The 19250-nt window shown below is 36.1% G+C and overlaps 1 protein-coding gene across 2 annotated transcripts in view; it reads left to right on the top strand.

Moving 5' to 3' along the window:
• The first annotated feature begins 6866 nt into the window (after window positions 1-6866).
• minpp1b (multiple inositol-polyphosphate phosphatase 1b) overlaps window positions 6867-19250 on the top strand; it is a 15640-nt gene continuing 3256 nt past the window's right edge. The window contains exons 1-4 of one of the 2 annotated variants that reach the window (XM_087274834.1): window positions 6867-6979; window positions 17654-17848; window positions 17950-18047; window positions 18822-18952. In XM_087274834.1, coding sequence (XP_087130960.1) covers window positions 17656-17848; window positions 17950-18047; window positions 18822-18952 — 422 coding nt within the window. In that variant the 5' untranslated portion in view covers window positions 6867-6979; window positions 17654-17655. 2 annotated transcript variants of the gene reach the window in all.

The raw sequence follows: 19250 nt of genomic DNA, 5'->3' as shown, positions 1-19250 counted from the left end.
TGAAATAATATATTTTATGTTTTATTTATTATTAAAATATTACAAGATTTATTGCTGCTATTTTATCACTGTGTGAGGTCATAGCTTATTTAAAATATCTATTATTAAAAAAATCAAATTTGACAGAAAGTCTAAATGTTTCCACAAGGTAATTTATTGAATTGTTTTCTGAAAATGTAAAATTTGAAAGTATTGGTGAGCTGGAAAAACACAGTCTGTTGACGTAACTTTTATTTTTATCTTAACTTTTTATTTTATGTTAAAAGTAGATTAATTTACCTTGGATCGCATGTTTAAGTTATAATTTCAGAGTGAAAAATGTAAAAGAAAACCATTGAAAACAATGGCATAATGATTTTGCTTGTTCACAAGAGGTACTTGATTTATTTTTCCTGTAGTGATACATAAGTTTTTAAGACTAATGCTTGACACTTAAATTTTAAAGGGATAGTTCACCCAAAAATAATGACATCTTTTATCCTCCACTTGTTTCAAAATATTGTTTTTTGTTCTGTTGAACATAAACACAGGTGGTGCGGTGGTACAGTGGATAGCTCTGTTGCCTCCCAGCAAAAATGTTTCTGGTTCGAGCCTCGGCTGGGTCAGTTGGCATTTCTGTGTGAAGTTTGTATGTTCTCCCCGTGTTGGCGTGGGTTTCCTCCGGGTGCTCCTGTTTCCCCCACAAGACATGCGGTACAGGTGAATTGGGTAAGCTAAATTGTCCTTAGTGAATGTGTGTAAATGAGAGTGTATGGGTTTTTCCCAGTGATGTGTTGCAGCTGGAAGAGTATCTGCTGCGTAAAACATGCTGGATAAGTTGACTGTTCATTTCACTTTGGTGACCCCAGATTAATAAAGGGATGAAGCTGAAAAAAATTGAATGAACACAAACCCAGTTTTTCCTACTATGTTAATCAATAGTTACAGGTTTCTAACATTCTTCAAAATATCTCCTTTAGTGTTTAACAGATTCAAACTGCTTTGAAACAAGTAGAGGATGAATAAATGGTGGCAGAATAGTAAACTATATCTTTAAATGTTTTATTCTGTAAGTTATGTGTATTCATATTTGTCTTGTCTTTTGTCATATTGTCCTTTTAGCTCAGATTGTGATGGACCTGGAATGCAACACCAGTTACTCTTAAAGCCTGATTTATACTTCTGCGTCAGGGGACCGGCGTAACCAACGGCGCATGCAACGCGCGTGGCTGTGCATTTATACTTCTGCTGCTGTCTCTGTCGGTCTGCATTAACACTTCTGAAACACTAGTTGGCAGTGAGGTGTAAATGTTCCTCTGTGTCGAGTTTCTTCGCTACTTTTTTGCTTTTCCTGAACACTTCCGGGATGTACAAGTGGCTCAAACTCGCTCATTTTGAGGCAGGAACCGGTGGACGTACAACAACTTTAACTATGAGGTAAACACAAAACAAAACTTTCCATCCGTAGCTCCTTCACGGTACTCCACACTTGTAAACAATCGCTCGCTCACATTCGCGCTGCTCTCGGTCCCGCCCAGACTCGTCAGCGCTACCAAGCCGACCAATCACAGAGCTTACGCTAGGCGTCGTTGCGACGTGTAGTTACATTTTTTGAGAAGTGCACGTCAGTGACGGCGACGGCCACAGCGAAGGGCTATGCGTCAGCGCCATAGCATACGCCGGCGTTTGACGCAGAAGTATAAATCAGCCTTAAGTCAAGAACCAAATGAAGCACCAGAGTACAGATTATGGAGGTATCTGAAGTTGAACTAACTGGAAGCAGGGAACCATACTAATAAAGTTCCTTAAGGTAAAAGCACCTGCTTTATTTTGATAGGAAGTATTTTTTATAGAGTTCTATTGTTTTATTCTTATTCTAATTTTATTTTCTTCATATACTGAATGGAAGTCATTCAAATTTCACAACAAATGATTTGCAGATTGAATATAAAATATAATGACATTTTAATGCATTATTTCTTTTGGTTATTCTTTACATCTATATATGGGCAAGTATTTAATCAATGAAAATAATTTTAAACAACTTAACTAAACAAATTACTCTGTTGGACCCTAATATTTAAAATAGCAAAATCCTCAAACTAACACACACTCTTGTGAATGCATTCTCACATTCATACACTCAAAAACACACATTCATACAACAGTCTGTCTCAGTCTGACTCACACACAACATCCTCTCCCACATATTTTTCTAGCAAACCTCCACCACAAGCTTGTCCTTTTATGTTGCTTTTATTTCAAATATTTTAGAGCATGATATAGTCCAGGTTTTTATCACTAAGTATTTTTTTTTCCATTCAGCAGGTTCCTTGTAAAGATTAACCCAGGGAAGGATCGAAAGTGGAGAAGACCAGATCAAGAAAGACTACATCAAGATCTGCGGTCAGTTCAAAGGTACTTTCACTAATTACCAAGATTTCAGACTATGAATTGATGGAGAAAACTTTGAGTGTCAGATCTTCCTACATCGCCTAGCAAAAATTCTTCCCAGTGTCTTGTAGTAGAAGTGATGCAGTCAATCGAGTTTACATTATTTCGTAAATTGCTTTCTGATTTAATAAAAAATATATTAACCAAACTTGATTAATGTAACAATTTTGATGAAAAGGGCATGTTTTACTAGAGCTTTTAGCACAAAGGCACCCCCATCTTGGAATATTACTGTGTCTGACGTCACGGGGTTGGTATGCTAGAAACGTTTTTGAATGAGGTATTTGTATGATTTATACATAGTCTGTCTTAAAGCGTCACTAAATTGTACAGGCATTACAGGTCAAAGCAATCTGTTGTTACATTTATCAAAATAAACAATAAGGCTCTTAAAACACTGCTTTGAAAAATGTAGAAAATGTAAAAAAATATTTCAAATATTTTATAATATTAATAATATTATAAGGAAGTACAAAACCTTCCTAAGCTTGAAAATATACTAAACTTCCTTAAAGGAAATAAACTTCCTTTGTTAGTGCAAATTCCTTTTTATGTAGTCTTGTAATTAAACAATAAAACCATTCAAACAATTTACACTTAAAAAAGGTCCGTAATGAAAATCCGATTTTTTTTTTCCAAATGTAACTAGCTAAAATAGTACCATGTACTTTTATTCTGTATTAGTATTATTTACTAAAATTTGATTTTAGCAATATAATAGTATTTCTAGTCCTTTAATTTAATGTAATTTAATTTTCAGTTCTCTTTCCATCTACAAAAACATTAAAAAAATAATTTCACAAGCACATTTAAAATAGGTTTAATACTATGAAATATTATATTAATATTATTTTTTATTTTTTATAAATTGATAGGTAGTTCCTATGGAATGTTTTTATGTATTGCTGAGAATACATTTCAGGTGTTCAATACGTTGTTTGTCAGTCTTAAAAATAAAAATAGGTGCTTAAAAAAGTGCTTAAAAGTCCTTAATTTTAATCGAGTTGTGCCATATGTACTCTGCAAACAGCACCTTTTAATTGTTGTCTTCTCCGATTTTCAGGATGTTTTGCATTGGACTGTTTTTTTTGGCTTTGACTCTTGCTTGCCCCTGACCTCACTCTTGGACTGCCCTGTTGGATTTTCAGTTTATTTAATTAAAAAAAATTTTTTTGGTTCTGGGTAGATGCTAATAAATATTTAATTGTAATTATTTAATGCATTTAATTATTTATTTAATTATTTAAATCAAAGGCGGCAACACCAAGGCTCCCAAAATACAAATTTATTAAATTAAAAAGGCTGACACAGAGCATGTAACGTTTCGAGCCGCCGGCTCTTCATCAGACAAATTCTTTTTCATTGTAATTTTTTAAATAATATGTTTTTGTTAAATATGCGATTTCTGTGTTTGTTCTGTCTACTCGTACTTGTTTATCTTGTTTCTGTAATTATCATTTGTTTATTTGACCCTTGCCTCGCCTCTGATCTTGTTTTTGGATTGCCCTTTATATATCTTTTTAATTATTGGTTCTAGTTATATGGTTATAAAATATTTGTTAATTTAATTAATATGCATTTTATAAAAAAAATATATATGTATATATTTTCTGTGTTTTTTTTCTGTATCTATTTATCTAATTTGTATATACATTTGTGTTTGTATGTTCTTCTTATTCTGTATATCCACTTACCTAATTTTAACTTTTATATATATTTATTTGCATTTAATTTGTGATAATTCTGTATGCATTTATTTATCTAATTCATATATTTATTTGTATTGCATTGATCAATCTGTTGTTGTTTTTTTTGTATGCATCTATTTATATAATTTATATAAATTATATATTTGTATTTATCAATTTATATGCTTCCTTTAAAGCAATTTTTTAAATAAAGCAATTTAAACTAAGCATTCCTTTTAATGTGATTTATATAGCTACCAAATGTAGATGTCAGCCACATCTAACCCAAAAGTCAGCCGCAACTGAACAAGATCTGGGCCAGATCTGTGAAATTGCATGGGCCGCATCTGGGCCAGATCTGAGAAACTGCATGGGCCGCAGCTGGGCCAGATTTCAGAATTTGCATGGGCCGCAGCTGGGCCACATCTAAGAAAATGTATGGGCCACATCTGGCCCAGATATGGACCAAGCTTTTTCTGAGATATGGCCCAGATCTGGTTCAGTTGTGGCTGACTTTTGGATCCTTATGACAGCCACAATCAGGTTGAGTCATCGCCGTCATTCCGCGCTGTATGTGGGCCAGAAGAAAGTGGGGGATGTGGGCCATATCTGGGCCAGATGTAATTTGCTATCAGTGCATGGGATTGCTGGTCACTATCAGCGCCAGCATCCCAGCTGCATCTCATGCTGGTGACCAGCATCCCAGCACCAGCATTCCATGCTGGTCACCAGCATAGCACCCAAATCCCAGCAAGACCAGCATATGTTGTGTTTTGGTGCTGGTGACCAGCATGGGATTGCTGGTCACTAGCATACCAGCGCCAGCATCCCAGCAGCATCTCATACTGGTGACCAGCATCCCAGCACCAGCAATTCATGCTGGTCACCAGCATAGCACCCAAATCCCAGCAAGACCAGCATATGTTATGTTTTGGTGCTGGTGACCAGCATGGGGTGCTGGTGACCAGCATGGGATTGCTGGTCACTAGCATACCAGCGCCAGCATCCCAGCACCAGCAATTCATGCTGGTCACCAGCTTAGCACCCAAATCCCAGCAAGACCAGCATATGTTGTGTTTTGGTGCTGGTGACCAGCATGGGATGCTGGTGACCAGCATGGGATGCTGGTGACCAGCATGGGATTGCTGGTCACTAGCATACCAGCGCCAGCATCCCAGCAGCATCTCATACTGGTGACCAGCATCCCAGCACCAGCATTTCATGCTGGTCACCAGCATAGCACCCAAATCCCAGCAAGACCAGCATATGTTGTGTTTTGGTGCTGGTGACCAGCATGGGGTGCTGGTGACCAGCATGGGATGCTGGTGACCAGCATGGGATTGCTGGTCACTAGCATACCAGCGCCAGCATCCCAGCAGCATCTCATACTGGTCACCAGCATCCCAGCACCAGCAATTCATGCTGGTCACCAGCATAGCACCCAAATCCCAGCAAGACCAGCATATGTTGTGTTTTGGTGCTGGTGACCAGCATGGGGTGCTGGTGACCAGCATGGGATTGCTGGTCACTAGCATACCAGCGCCAGCATCCCAGCACCAGCAATTCATGCTGGTCACCAGCTTAGCACCCAAATCCCAGCAAGACCAGCATATGTTGTGTTTTGGTGCTGGTGACCAGCATGGGATGCTGGTGACCAGCATGGGATTGCTGGTCACTAGCATACCAGCGCCAGCATCCCAGCAGCATCTCATACTGGTGACCAGCATCCCAGCACCAGCATTTCATGCTGGTCACCAGCATAGCACCCAAATCCCAGCAAGACCAGCATATGTTGTGTTTTGGTGCTGGTGACAAGCATGGGATGCTGGTGCTTGTATGCTGGCCACCAGCATAGCAGCAGCATCCTATGCTGGTCACCAGCATCACAGCACCAGCATCCCATGTTGGTCACCAGCATAATACCAGCATCACAGCACCAGCATCCCATGGTCACCAGCATAGCACCAGCATCCCATGCTGGTCACCACAGCATAACACCAGCATCACAGCACCAGCATCCCATGCTGGTCACCAGCATACCAGCACCAAAACACAACATATGCTGGTCTTGCTGGTGACCAGCAATGCTGGTCTATGCTGGTTTTTTCAGCAGGGTCATGTGGAGCTTTGAGGAAAACAACGATGAAAAATTCGAAATGCGACAAACTCACTACATCTCAGACAGCGTTTTTTTTTGTTTTTTTGTTTTGTTTTGTTTTTTAAGGGCAAGTACCATGTGAAGCAAGCAATGGTGTGGTTCAAGCAACAAAATCTGTTTGAAGGACTCTGACATCTGCTTCCAGTAAGACTACCTCAGACGGGTTGAACTTAATTGCAACAAAGTGAGCAAGTGTAGAGTTGAAAGTAAAAATCAGATTTATTTATTAATCAGATTTCGCTCCATGTCTACTTTACATTAGAATATTACTACTTTACTCTGGATTGCTTGAAACTACAGGTGGATGAGATGATATTGTCCATGACTGGTTCAAGGTAATGAGCTCTGATGATCTGAATATGAAAAGGAGCTTTTTAACATTACCTTACAATACATGCTGCAATGATCATATAGTGCAAGGGTCACCAACCCTGTTGCTGAAGATCTATGCAACCCATATCAAACACACCTGCCTAATTATTATCAAGTGCTGTTCAGGTCCTAATAAACTGGCTCAGGTGTGTTTGAACAGGGCTGGAGCTGAACTCTGCAGGGCGATATCCAGGAACAATGTTGAGCAGCCCTCTAAACCAGGGTCTTCAGTCTTTGTCCTGGAGGACTGGTGTCCTTGCAGAGTTTTTACTCAAACTCTAAAACACGCCTGCCTGAAAGTTTCACCTACTGTATAGATCATTATGAGGTACATAATCAAAAAACAATGGTCCCAATGTGTTTGCTGTTCTACATTTTTTATTTTTAAAGCTTTCGAGATTACAAAAAGAGCCACTTATTGATAAATAATGTTATAATAGCTGTTTTAACATTATGTTATGATTGAATTGCCTCGTTACAGTCATGAAACTATTTGATAACTTTTTTTCTATTCATTTCAAGAAATTGTATAATACAACTTAAATTACAGTAAAATAAATCAGTTCTTATACACAATTTTCACATTAGATACACAAGATAAAGAGCAAAACAAAAAATTACATTACATTTTTTTTAAAGAAATAATAATGCAATAAAAAAGACAAAGATTCAAGTAGCACGAAAGATCTCATCATATTTACTTGATTTCATTTAACTGATTTAATTGAATGTTCTATTTCACATAGGGTGTCTATAAAGATTGGATTTCTTTAAGGAACCTCTTTTTGTGAAAGTAAAATTTCCCAGCAAGTATAAGAAATTTCACAGTAGCTTCTAATGACTTGTTTTGGTTTGCAAAATAATAAATAACTTCTTAAGGTGGAAATTACCACTCATATTGATCTTGAAAAAGCAATATGAACTTAAATCATTCCAAAACAATGATGCACGAAAAAACAAGTGACAAATATCTTCATACTCATCCTTACAAAAGGTGCAAATATCAGTAACATCACAATATTTCAATAAAAGTGCATTACATTGGGTAAATATTGTGCAAAATTTCTAAGTGCACCTGTTTTATTTTATTAGGAACACAGAATTTATATGGTAACCATGTTTTCCTCCATTGATTATTAACAATTATAAAACCCCAACAACTTTCCTCTAGGAATAATTGAGTTATGTGACTGGGACAATTGACTTATGAACTTATTATTACATTCATTATTAAGAATAGATTTTACTCCTAGGCATAACTGTCACAATTGTTCGGAACCAGCCTCACTAAGAGCTGTTTCAACAGACATCGATCCCTGTAAAGATCAGAAACAAAAATAAGGTTTTTGTTAAACCATTTACCCTCCCAAAAAGATTTTATATTTATCTTAATGTCTGCATTATTCCATAAAATGAATTTTGTGGGGTGAGAAATTTTGGTTGAAAATCAGTTTAAAGGCTAATAGAGCTTGTTGATAGAATAGCTAATTTAATAATTTGATGGGAATGTTCATGGGCCAGTGACATCACCACATTGAAATGGTCTACACCTAGGAGCTTGATTAGCATGTTCAGGAGGTGTTTGTGAGATCTGGATTGAAGCTAAACTCTGCAGGACACCGGCCCTCCAGGAAGTTTGGGGACAATTAACACTATTAATTTATATGATTTATAATTGAATTTCAGGAGGGTCAGCCTGACATGTGCTGTCATTTATTCCTCCAGCCGTATCTTGCAGGGCTGGTCTGTAGCCTGGCTTAAAGCTATATTTTAATGTCTTGTGGAACTATTCCCCTGGGATATGTACATATTGTAAACATATAGTTTTTAATAGTTCTCCAGCCTTAGTGCATTGCAGGGCTGGTATGCGTTGGCAGCCTCTGGTGCTTTGGCTTGAGATGGAACTACTTACTTATGGATTTATATTGTAAATAGTTTCAATCAAATTATTACTGCACCATCCAATAACATTTTATTTTTTAAAAACTGAAATACTCAGAGCTCCTTGACAAGCTTGCCCCAGAATTCCTCAAACTGCTAAGCTAGAAGATTCTTCCACTAACATCCACATTAAAAATAAATCGGTGGTTACAGTTTGGCCCATACACTTCCATTTCTTGGCTTCCTTGTTCACAGAAACCACAGTAAAGCTGCCATAAAGTTTTCTGTCAAGGCTTCTCCAGCACCTGCTGAGGCCCACAGATGTTCTTTGGCATATGGAGAATCTCTGTTGGGTTTACCATCTAGAGAACTTCCTAGCATAGAGCAACACGTTTCCCATGCAAAAATGGTTGAAAGGGTTGACAGCTGTGGAAAGAAGCTCCTGATCATGGGAGTCTATTTGGTTAACTGAATTGTATAGCAGAGTTGGCTCGTCCGAATGAGCTAGAGAGAGAGGCTGGGCAGTGCCAACCAGGCTGCCAGACTCCATGCTAAAGGGACAATGGAACAATGTCAAGCATTGTGTACGACTGGTGTACGAGCAGTGGTGCACCAAGAGAAAGTGAGAGCACTTGTGTCCCAAAGAAGAAGCAAGGGTTGACTTAATTCCCTGGTTCCCACAGAGGGACCAAAGATATGTGAGGAAGCAGTTGTTTGCCTGGGCCACCGCACCATTGAGGATAGTTTACATTTATATTTAATCATTTAGCAGACGCTTTTATCCAAAGCGACTTACAAATGAGGACAAGGAAGCAATTTACACAACTAAGAGCAACAATGAATAAGTGCTATAGGCAAGTTTCAGGTCTGTAAAGTCTAAGAAGGAAAGTATTAGTAGTATTAGTATTTTTATTTATTTTAATTTTTTTTGGGTACAGTTAGTGTGATATTCAGAGAGGCAATTGCGGTTTAGGAAGTAAAGTGGAGATGGTTAAAGCAGAAGTGCTTAACCCTCTGACAATAAAAGGTGCCTTCCAAACCTTAGTGAGCTCCTCATTATATATATATATTTTTACCATGACCAATCCCCATTTGAGGGCGTTGGGATTGAAGGGACGGTGTCCACCTCAAAACTAACTGCTACAGTCACCTGGCAATCACATCCCACTTAAGATTAGACTGTACATTCGGTACCATGGAGGGAGGAAGAACAAATGACTTTTTATGATGAGCCAGGCCTCTGATGCAATGATGGACATCTGTTGGATGGGCAAGCAGCTTTATCAGAAACATGGATAAGACATGCTGCTGGTTAATGTGAGGTTTGTATGGTGTTTCCCAGGAGAACATCTCTCACTTTGATCACCAGATTGCATTGCGTACCATTTGAGGTGGCCCTCTCTGACAAACAGGTATAGCTCTCTAGGCAAGGCAAGGCAAGGCAAGTTTATTTATATAGCACATTTCATTCACAGTGGCAATTCAAAGTGCTTTACATAAACAGGAATAAAAAAGACAAGTTTAGGAACATAAAATGCAGACAATAAAATTATTGAAAACAGATAAAAACCAATTAAAATGAGTTAAAATAGGTTATAAAAGAATGAAAAAGAAAAAGAAAAACATAATAGTGCGATCTGTCGGACGCATCACAGTGCTCATTCAGTAAAGGCACAGCTAAACAGATGTGTTTTCAGTCTCGATTTGAATGTGCCTAATGTTGGAGCACATCTGATCATTTCTGGAAGCTGATTCCAGCAGTGAGCAGCATAGTGGCTGAAGGCAGATTCACCCTGCTTTGACTGAACTCTTGGAACTTCTAGTTTATATGATCCTAAAGATCTGAGTGATCTGTTAGGTTTGTATTCAGTGAGCATATCTGTAATGTATTGAGGTCCTTGGCCATTTAGTGATTTATAGACCAGTAATAATACTCTAATCCAAACTTGGAAGATCTCATTGAAGAAATTTATTCAGCATAGCAGTCTCAAAATACACGGGAGTACTGGGCGGTACCTTGGGTTCACTGCAGTCAGAACATTCTTAAACTCAAACCTTTATACTGTTTTAGATGTTAATGAAGTTGCTCCTTGGCTGTTGACCCAGCTGTTCGCTCTATCTCTCTATGTTAATGTAGTTTCAACACCATTGCTGAGATGGTTCTCTGTGCACCACATCCATCCCCATTCTACAATTGTTATGCTTTGGTCGAGATGTAGTCACCTCAAGCAATGCAGAGACAACAAACTGTTGACTTCTCTTTTCTCTCATAATTCAGCCCTTTGGGAAATCAACATCAATTCACCATTTAGAGGGGAAGGTGTCTTATTTCTTACAGTTTGAATGCTCACTACAGCAACAAAGAGGAAGTGCAAAGTACTTCAACAAAGCCCTTGTCACCTTACATTTGTGATATCTTAATATAATTAAAATAGAATTAATTTTTTTCTTTTAAAAAAAAAAAGATGTTAGCATCTACAAAACCTTCACAGTACCTTTGTCAATATGATATTTAGCCAACAGTAACAAGTTATATATATATATTTATATATATATATATATATATATATATATATATATATATATATATATATATATATATATATATTTATATATTTATATATATATATATATATATTTATATATTTATATATATATATATATATATATATATATATATATATATATATTTATATATATATATATTTATATATATATATATATATATATATATATATATATATATATTTATATATTTATATATTTATATATATATATATATATATATATATATATATATACACACACACACACACACACACACACACACACATATATATATATATATATATATAAATATATATATATATATATATATATATATATATATATATATATATATATATATATATATATATATATATATATATATATATATATATATAGAAAAATCTATATATTTTTCATATAGGCCTAATTGAAAATCAAATATTACAATCTTATACCTATTTTGGCCTCAGATCATTTGATGTTTGAATGTCTAGTCAGAATGTCATGGAGTGAGGGTAATTGCAAAATACTTAACTGGAGAATATCTATAAATGTTTAAATGTGATTTTCTTCATTTAGTTTTTACATGTGTTGGGTAAGAACCAAATTTCATTTACATAAAAATGCCATCACATAAGGCACTGCAACAGAGTCCTTTTGCAACAAAGCTGTAATTTTAGAAGAGGTAAATTGAGGTAAGACTCGGAATTATTGAAGCTGCATCAGAGGGTTAACTGCACTAAAATAATGTACAACACCGCCATCTAGTGTAGCACAGGATTGCTTTCTTTTGTCACGAAATCTTTTCAAGCATACAATTTCATTCTTTCTTGAATGTTGTATTGCATTATATGGTTAAATAATTATCAGTCACATATATAGATTTCAGTGTTTTATCGCTTACCTGCAAATAATGTTGTGTTTTAACCCGGAAGTTCTCAGTTTTCTGTCAGTTTTGAGGGAGGCTTCACAGACACGGCGCGTCATAGCCGGCAGGACTTTTATGGGTTTTGGCACTGATTGAATGCACAGGTGAACAAGCTACAGGTTTGGGTTTTTGATCAGAAACAGATATCGCACATCCAGAAATGAAAGCTTTCTTCTTGAATTTTATTACTACGTATTTGAGCATTATGCTTGGTTTATCGTTAAGTAAACTCGCCAGACCAACGGTCCCATCGATAGCACATTACTTTGGGACAAAAGGCAGGTACGAGGAAGTGAACCCACATTTATTAGATGACGTTCTGTTTGTAAACAAATCGCAGGTGGCTCCCCCTTCCCTAGACTGCCGTGCCATCCATATGGTGTCTGTGATACGTCACGGGACACGCTATCCGACCACCAAAAATGTGAGAAAGATCGCGCAACTGTTTGATCTGGTCAAGTCTGACTCGCTGCGTTTAGCTTCATCATGGCTAAATGACTTAAAGACATGGAAGATGTGGTACACTGAAGACATGGACGGCAGACTAGTGGAGAAAGGACGAGATGACCATAGGCATTTGGCCATGAGACTGGCAAAGTCCTTCCCCACTTTGATTTCTGCTGATCACCTCCGTGCCAATCGCATCGAGTTCATGACTAGCTCCAAACACCGCTGTGTTGATAGTGTCAAAGCCTTTCAAGAGGGTCTTCACAGACTCTGGGATGTTCAAGGTAGGCTCAGTTCCTTACTAGCTGAACACCTTAAACATAGCATATGGCAAGCCGTTTTCACAATTAATCAAAAATCAATTTTCATACGCTCCCATGATGCTTTGCGTGAATTATGGGTGTTTAATTTTTTAACAAATTTGTTAAAATTTGTGTTCAAATGCTATTGCTTTTAAAACATATTATTGACAAACAAACTGAGCACCTGAGAGTGCCTGTCACAATATCCACAAAAACACATTGCGATAAACTATTTTATTGTCATTTTAAGACCATTTTATGCCACTTATTATATAATGCCATAATGACAATATAATATCATCACAATGCAAGTACACTTTTTTTCTATAAGAGCACATAATATTTTATTCTTAAGAATATTTAAATTATAGCAATTTGGACAATTTAATAATTACGCATTGGAATCAGAAGCTGCATCCCAGATGGCACACTATACACTCTGCACTTATGCACTCTGTACTTATGCACTTACACACTCAACAACATAGTATATGTAGTGTTGTCCCAAATAGAACACTTGTTTGTTTTTTTACTAAGCGAAAATTCAAACCGTCTCCCTGATGACGTTTGTCGGAGGCCAAAAAAATTAAATAAATGACCAAGCTACCAAATAATACCTGCCATGAGAATAACCGCATTCAGTATCAGGAGACGGCATTACTCTAGTAGGAGAATTTTACTTTCACAATCTGAAATTAATATAGTAATCCAACATAAGTGCCCAAAAGCTCTGCCCCTTCCGCTACGTGCAGTCGTTGAGTGCGTGAAGTGTCAATCGTTTCACACTTCATTTTACTGGTTGAATAAGTGCATTATCCGGGTAATTAAAATGCTCTTATTATTTTTAGAGTTTTCAGTGTGAACACACTACTTACATTATTTGTACTACAAAATGGTGTAGAATAGTGCATAAGTATGCAATTTGGGATGCACCTAGATTGTGAAAACACATATCCTAATGATAAATAATCATAAATGAAATGAAAAATTCATTTGTGTTCTTTTCGGCTTAGTCTCTTTATTAATCAGGGGTCACCACAGCGGAATGAACCGCCAACTTATCCAGCAAGTTTTTACGCAGCGGATGCCCTTCCGGGTGCAACCTATCACTGGGAAACCCATACACACTCATTCACACACATACACTACGGACAATTTTAGCTTACCCAATTCACCTGTACTGCATGTCTTTGGACTGTGGGGGAAACTGGAGCACCCGGAGGAAACCCACGTGAATGCGGTGAGAACATGCAAACTCCACACAGAAATGCCAACTGACCAAGCTGAGGCTCGAACCAGCGACCTTCTTGCTGTGAGGCGACAGCACTACCTACTGCGCCACTGCGTTGCCGAAATTAAAAAATAATAAAGTAAATTATATTTGAAATACTATAGTGTTTTTAAAACCATACTGACACCTCCAATAGCGATAAAGATTTTGCACAATCAGCTAAAATGTTGCTAGAATTGTTTTTTAAGTATGGGCGATATGTATTGCATCACCAAAAATGATTGAGGTTGTGTACATGTGTTGTCGATATATTGATCATATTGACAGACCTACCTGAGAGTTTCACCGACAGCTCAGTGAGAGAATTCACATGCACTTCATCCTGACAACAAAAAAGAGAATGATTCAAATGCTTATGCTCATGTATCATCCGCATTTCCACTTCAGCAAATCAGTTTGAGCGAACACAGACAATGTAATTAATATTTAGAAGCCTGACAGATTATTAGTAGCAGTAGTTCTTTTGTATTTAATAATAAATGAGCTATAATGTGTCTTTCAAGCTTCACTTACTTTCTCTCTTGACTTATTCCCTTTTTTGTAAGGGGTCATCAACTGCCAGCATCACTAAAATCTGTCTTAATAATTTTAATTCATTAATGTTTTGCGAGAGATTCTGGATATTTTTCACTTTTGACAATAAAATTTTCATTTATTTTGTTTGCAATTTTGTTAATGGAAAAACTGAAAAACCTTTTTAAATCTGAAAACTTTTTTTTCATAACGTCTTCATTTCAAGCAATGTGTACTTCGATTTCAATTTAAGGTATTCATCACAGTAAATATTTTACCCCTATTATTATTTTAAAATCATAAAGAATAGAAACTTGCTATTTCACCAAAAAAACTGTTAATAGTTGCATACGCTTACAGTATGTTGACATAATGAAACGATACAGAAGTGATAACATAAAGAACTATGAGGTGGAAAAAATAAAAAGTAATTAAAAAATCCCACTGTAGAACAAAAAATTGAGGTTTAGATTTTTGGTCATGTCCCAGCCCCACCATTTACTGTAAGTCTGTAGACCTGCTCATCGCTATTTTATTGTTTCCAGTTTTTGTTCTTGGCTTTAATGGGGATCTGTCCATCAAATATCCGCTATAAAGGTTTGACGTCGTAGTACATATTGTATTTGTTGGAACCTTACAATGAATCCTACCAGCATATAAACAATGTCCTATTCACAATTGAAATGCATATTAGTCAAAAAGAAAGAGCTGATATCAGATGTAAATGGAAACAAAACTGAAATATCACATACAGATTAGATTTGTAGATTAAATTATAAATGGCTTGCCATATCTTAAGGGAAATTCACTAAGAAAAAGGGAAAAAACTTCAACCTTTCACTTATACTCGCCCTTATGCTATTCTAAACATGTGCAGTAAGTATATGACGTCTTTCACCTGCAGAACACACCAGAAGATTTTTTTTTTTTTTAAATTAGTAGCAAATTCATTATCGATTTCTATTGTATGGCCACTAAACAGCAGTGTTTCTCAGAATATTGCCTTTTTTTCCACTGAAGAATGTCATAGACATTTGAATAAATGGAGGAACTATAATATTTACACTTTCACTGTGCGGTTTTCCCTAAAGCCTAGTTTATTAACTAATGAATTATCAGGTAATAAATTAAACACTTACATAATTAGGTTTAGGAAAATGTCATTATCATATATCGGTTTGAGTTTATGTAAATGCATATCTTTCGTTTGGTTTTAAGGCAAATGCACTTACTGAAAATCAGCACAAATCTTATTTAATTAGTGAACTAGTTTTTTTCACTAATTATATTGGATAATATAAAAATCTTAAAGGAACACTCATTACAGGCTCATTGTACAACTACACTAAAATTAAACAGTTGAGTTTTACCATTTTTCAAACCATTCAGCCAATTTCTGGGCCTGGCAGGAGCACTTTTAGCTTAGCTTAGATCATTGAATCGGATTAGACCATTAGCATCTCACTCAAAAATGTAAAGAAAAAAAAGAGGTGCGATAATTTACCTGTTTAAAGCTTGACACTTTCATACTTGTGTACATAGACTGATAGAAAATGAAAAATTTCTAACTTCTAGGCTGATCTGTCAAGGAACTATACTCTTATTTAGACGTAATAATTATTAAGGAACTTTGCCGTCATACCATGGCTCCAGGAGGCACAATATTTAAAATCTTTTTTTTTTTTCAGAGAGGCTTTTGAAAAATGAAAGTTTAATATGGCTTTAAAACAGTTTGATATAGTACCTAATTGTTATAGCTAGCTTTTGTTAGTTTTATATTGGTTTATTTATTTAATGTGATTTTATTATATCTGATATTTGTAATTCTTTAAATTATTTCAATATAGCTTAGGCTATTTTATCTAGATATGACACTATTGTTTTGAGCCTACAAAAGTGGACATGAAATTTGTAAAGTTTAATGTCTTTCTGTTATATTCCTATAGTGTATTATCTCCAAAATAAATTAAAACAATAAAAAAGAAAAGAAAAAAGCCGCTCGCGGCATTAACAGAGCTAAAAAGGGAGCGCTCTTTTCCTCGGTCTCACACACTTGACAAAAACTCTTGAAAACCTTTACTGTCTATTGTGTCTTTAATATAGTGTAAATATTATTATGCGTTGTTGAATCATCGAGGACGCAGCAAAGAAAAGTCACTTATAAATTAAAACTAATTTATTATTTAATGCAACAGCCTTACATTTAAAAGAGAGAAACATAAGGGCGATCATACGCAAAAAGACCTTAGCCTATATTTTGTTCCAGATGTTTTCTTTCCCTTATTTATTTATTTGTTTATGTGTTTGGCGTGTACTCGTGTGGGCGATCGGAAAACTGTGCCCGCCTCTCCTTTCCCTCCGCCCCCAAGCCCCGGCTGGCCCTCTTTGGCCCAAGGTATTCGGCGGGCCGAAAAAGGCCAGCCACTGGCCCCAAGAAAGCCCCGATTTGGCCCTAGTAGGCCCTGGAAGTGACAGTGGAAACGCGACTGGCCTTGGCTCGCTCGCTCTAGGCGCGATAGTGGAAATGCGGCTAATGATACTGTGCAGCAATGTTACCTAGTTACTCAGCTGGGAACTATTTTCAGGTGCTACATAATATCATTGCACCGCCCTCCTGCAGCGACTGCCATTTGAAGACTTTAAGCCAGGGGTGTCCAAGCTCTTTCGTATGAAGGGTCAAATACTATTATTAAGAGCTGTAGGCCGAAGATAGTTATACCAAACTATATTACATTAAAGTTGCCATGGACAATTATTTCTATTTTTTTCATAATATTTCAAAATAAATAGAATACATTAGTTTAAAGGGTATCAACTAATGCTGTATTACTTTTTAAATGATAACTTATTGCTATAAAAACAAACACATTTGATAGAAATATTTAATTTCAGCTAGCTTTTAACAATTAAACAAATAAACAAGCAGAGGGGTACATCAAATTTCAATTGACAATCTCGAAACCACACCCATCATTCTTTCGCACTTTTGCTGTACATATCTACTGTTAACTGTACAGCTCTGCACAAGGTGTTTTATCTGTGATCAGCAAGCTTTATGGTAACAGTTGTTCAACTAAATTTGTTTTCTAGATATGGATTACCAACATTACGTGGATGATTCACTCATGAGATTCTTTGATCACTGTGAGAAATTTGTTGAAGGTGTTGAAAACAATAAAACAGCTCTGAAGGAAGTGCAGCGCTTCAAATCTTCATCAGAAATGGATTCAGTACGCAGGAAAATATCCAGTCGTCTTCAAATTCCATACGATCGAATCACGGCAGGTAATTTGGCTTTTTTGTATGGCTTTGATTTCTGAAGTCGCTGTCAATTCAAATAATCTACAATAAACATGCTTTATGATTTTTTTTCTTTTTATTTCAAGATATGGCTGAGGCAGCTTTCTTTTTGTGCTCTTATGAGTTTGCCATCAAGTCAGAATACTCTCCTTGGTGCGAACTGTTAGATGAGTCCGACGCTCAAGTACGTATGTTGTTAAAAAAAAAAAAGAACTTCGTAAGTCATTTTTGATGAAAACATTTAAAATTACAAAGACACAATTACACTGTTGTGATTATAATCAACTGCATTTGATGACACTGGTTTTGTTGAAGCCGTCTCCATGCATTTTTTCTAGTTATTTACAATGTATAACAGTACATTTGTTATTTAAAGTATAAGTATATAAGTATTATTATTTTTTTTAGTAATAAGCTATTTGTACAAAGATTTGCATGCAATCAGATAGTCAAGTATGAAGTCAAATCATTCGTTCTGTACTCAATTTGATAGTGATTCATAGTGCTTAATGGGACTGTAGTTATTTCCATAAATAAAGTCAGGGAATTCACAGTAACTTTTACCTTTTAGTTAGATTTGAGGTACTTTTTCCTCCAAACAACATGTTTCTTTTTTTGTAGTAGGTTTTAAAATGTATTTCACTTCACAGCTGGTAGATTTGGTTTATGAAAAAAATATTACAAAAAAAAAAACGGCCACTAATACACTCTTTTGTCAGCTCGATCACATGTAATTGTGTTGTAATAAAAATGCAGCATATCTTACATCTTTGCTATTTAACGGATGACACAGTTATAAATCTTTGCAGTTTAGAAAATATACTGCTTTTAAAATTAGTTAAAAATCAGATTGATGCTCCTACTATATGCATGACTGGCATTTCAACTGTATTTTAATTTACATCCTAAGGCATGTTCACTTTTTCAGTTACATGTTTTTGGTCTATTGATGTTGTAGGTGCTGGAGTATAAAAATGACCTAAAACAGTATTGGAAGCGGGGATATGGACATGACATCAACCGCAAATCCAGCTGCCCTCTCTTTCATGATATTTTCAGTCGTCTTGATAATGCTGCTAAAGACCACAGGTTAGGTGGAGATTAATACTGTTTTATTTGTCCACTTAAAGGTGCCATAAAATCTGGTTATGCCTTGGCATAGCTGAATGAGCTTCAAATACCATTGTTTCTTTGTTTTAATGTGAATCTCATGATTGTAAAATCCTGGTGAAAAATGGGGCATTCTGAACAAAACACTGATTCTAATGATCCACTTGGGATCATTAAGGGCCGGGACACACCAAGCCGATGCCAAACAATTAGCACCAATGAAAACTAACTGGGTTGTTGCCTCACGTTGGCCATTTCTGGACCAAAAAAAGTTGCG

Source organism: Danio rerio, chromosome 12 (assembly GCF_052040795.2).
Source record: "Danio rerio strain M-AB ecotype USA chromosome 12, GRCz13ab, whole genome shotgun sequence".
In the NCBI taxonomy this organism is placed as follows: Eukaryota; Metazoa; Chordata; class Actinopteri; order Cypriniformes; family Danionidae; genus Danio; species Danio rerio.
Note: the sequence above shows the minus strand (reverse complement) of the source record. Positions and strands in the feature narration are given on the sequence as shown.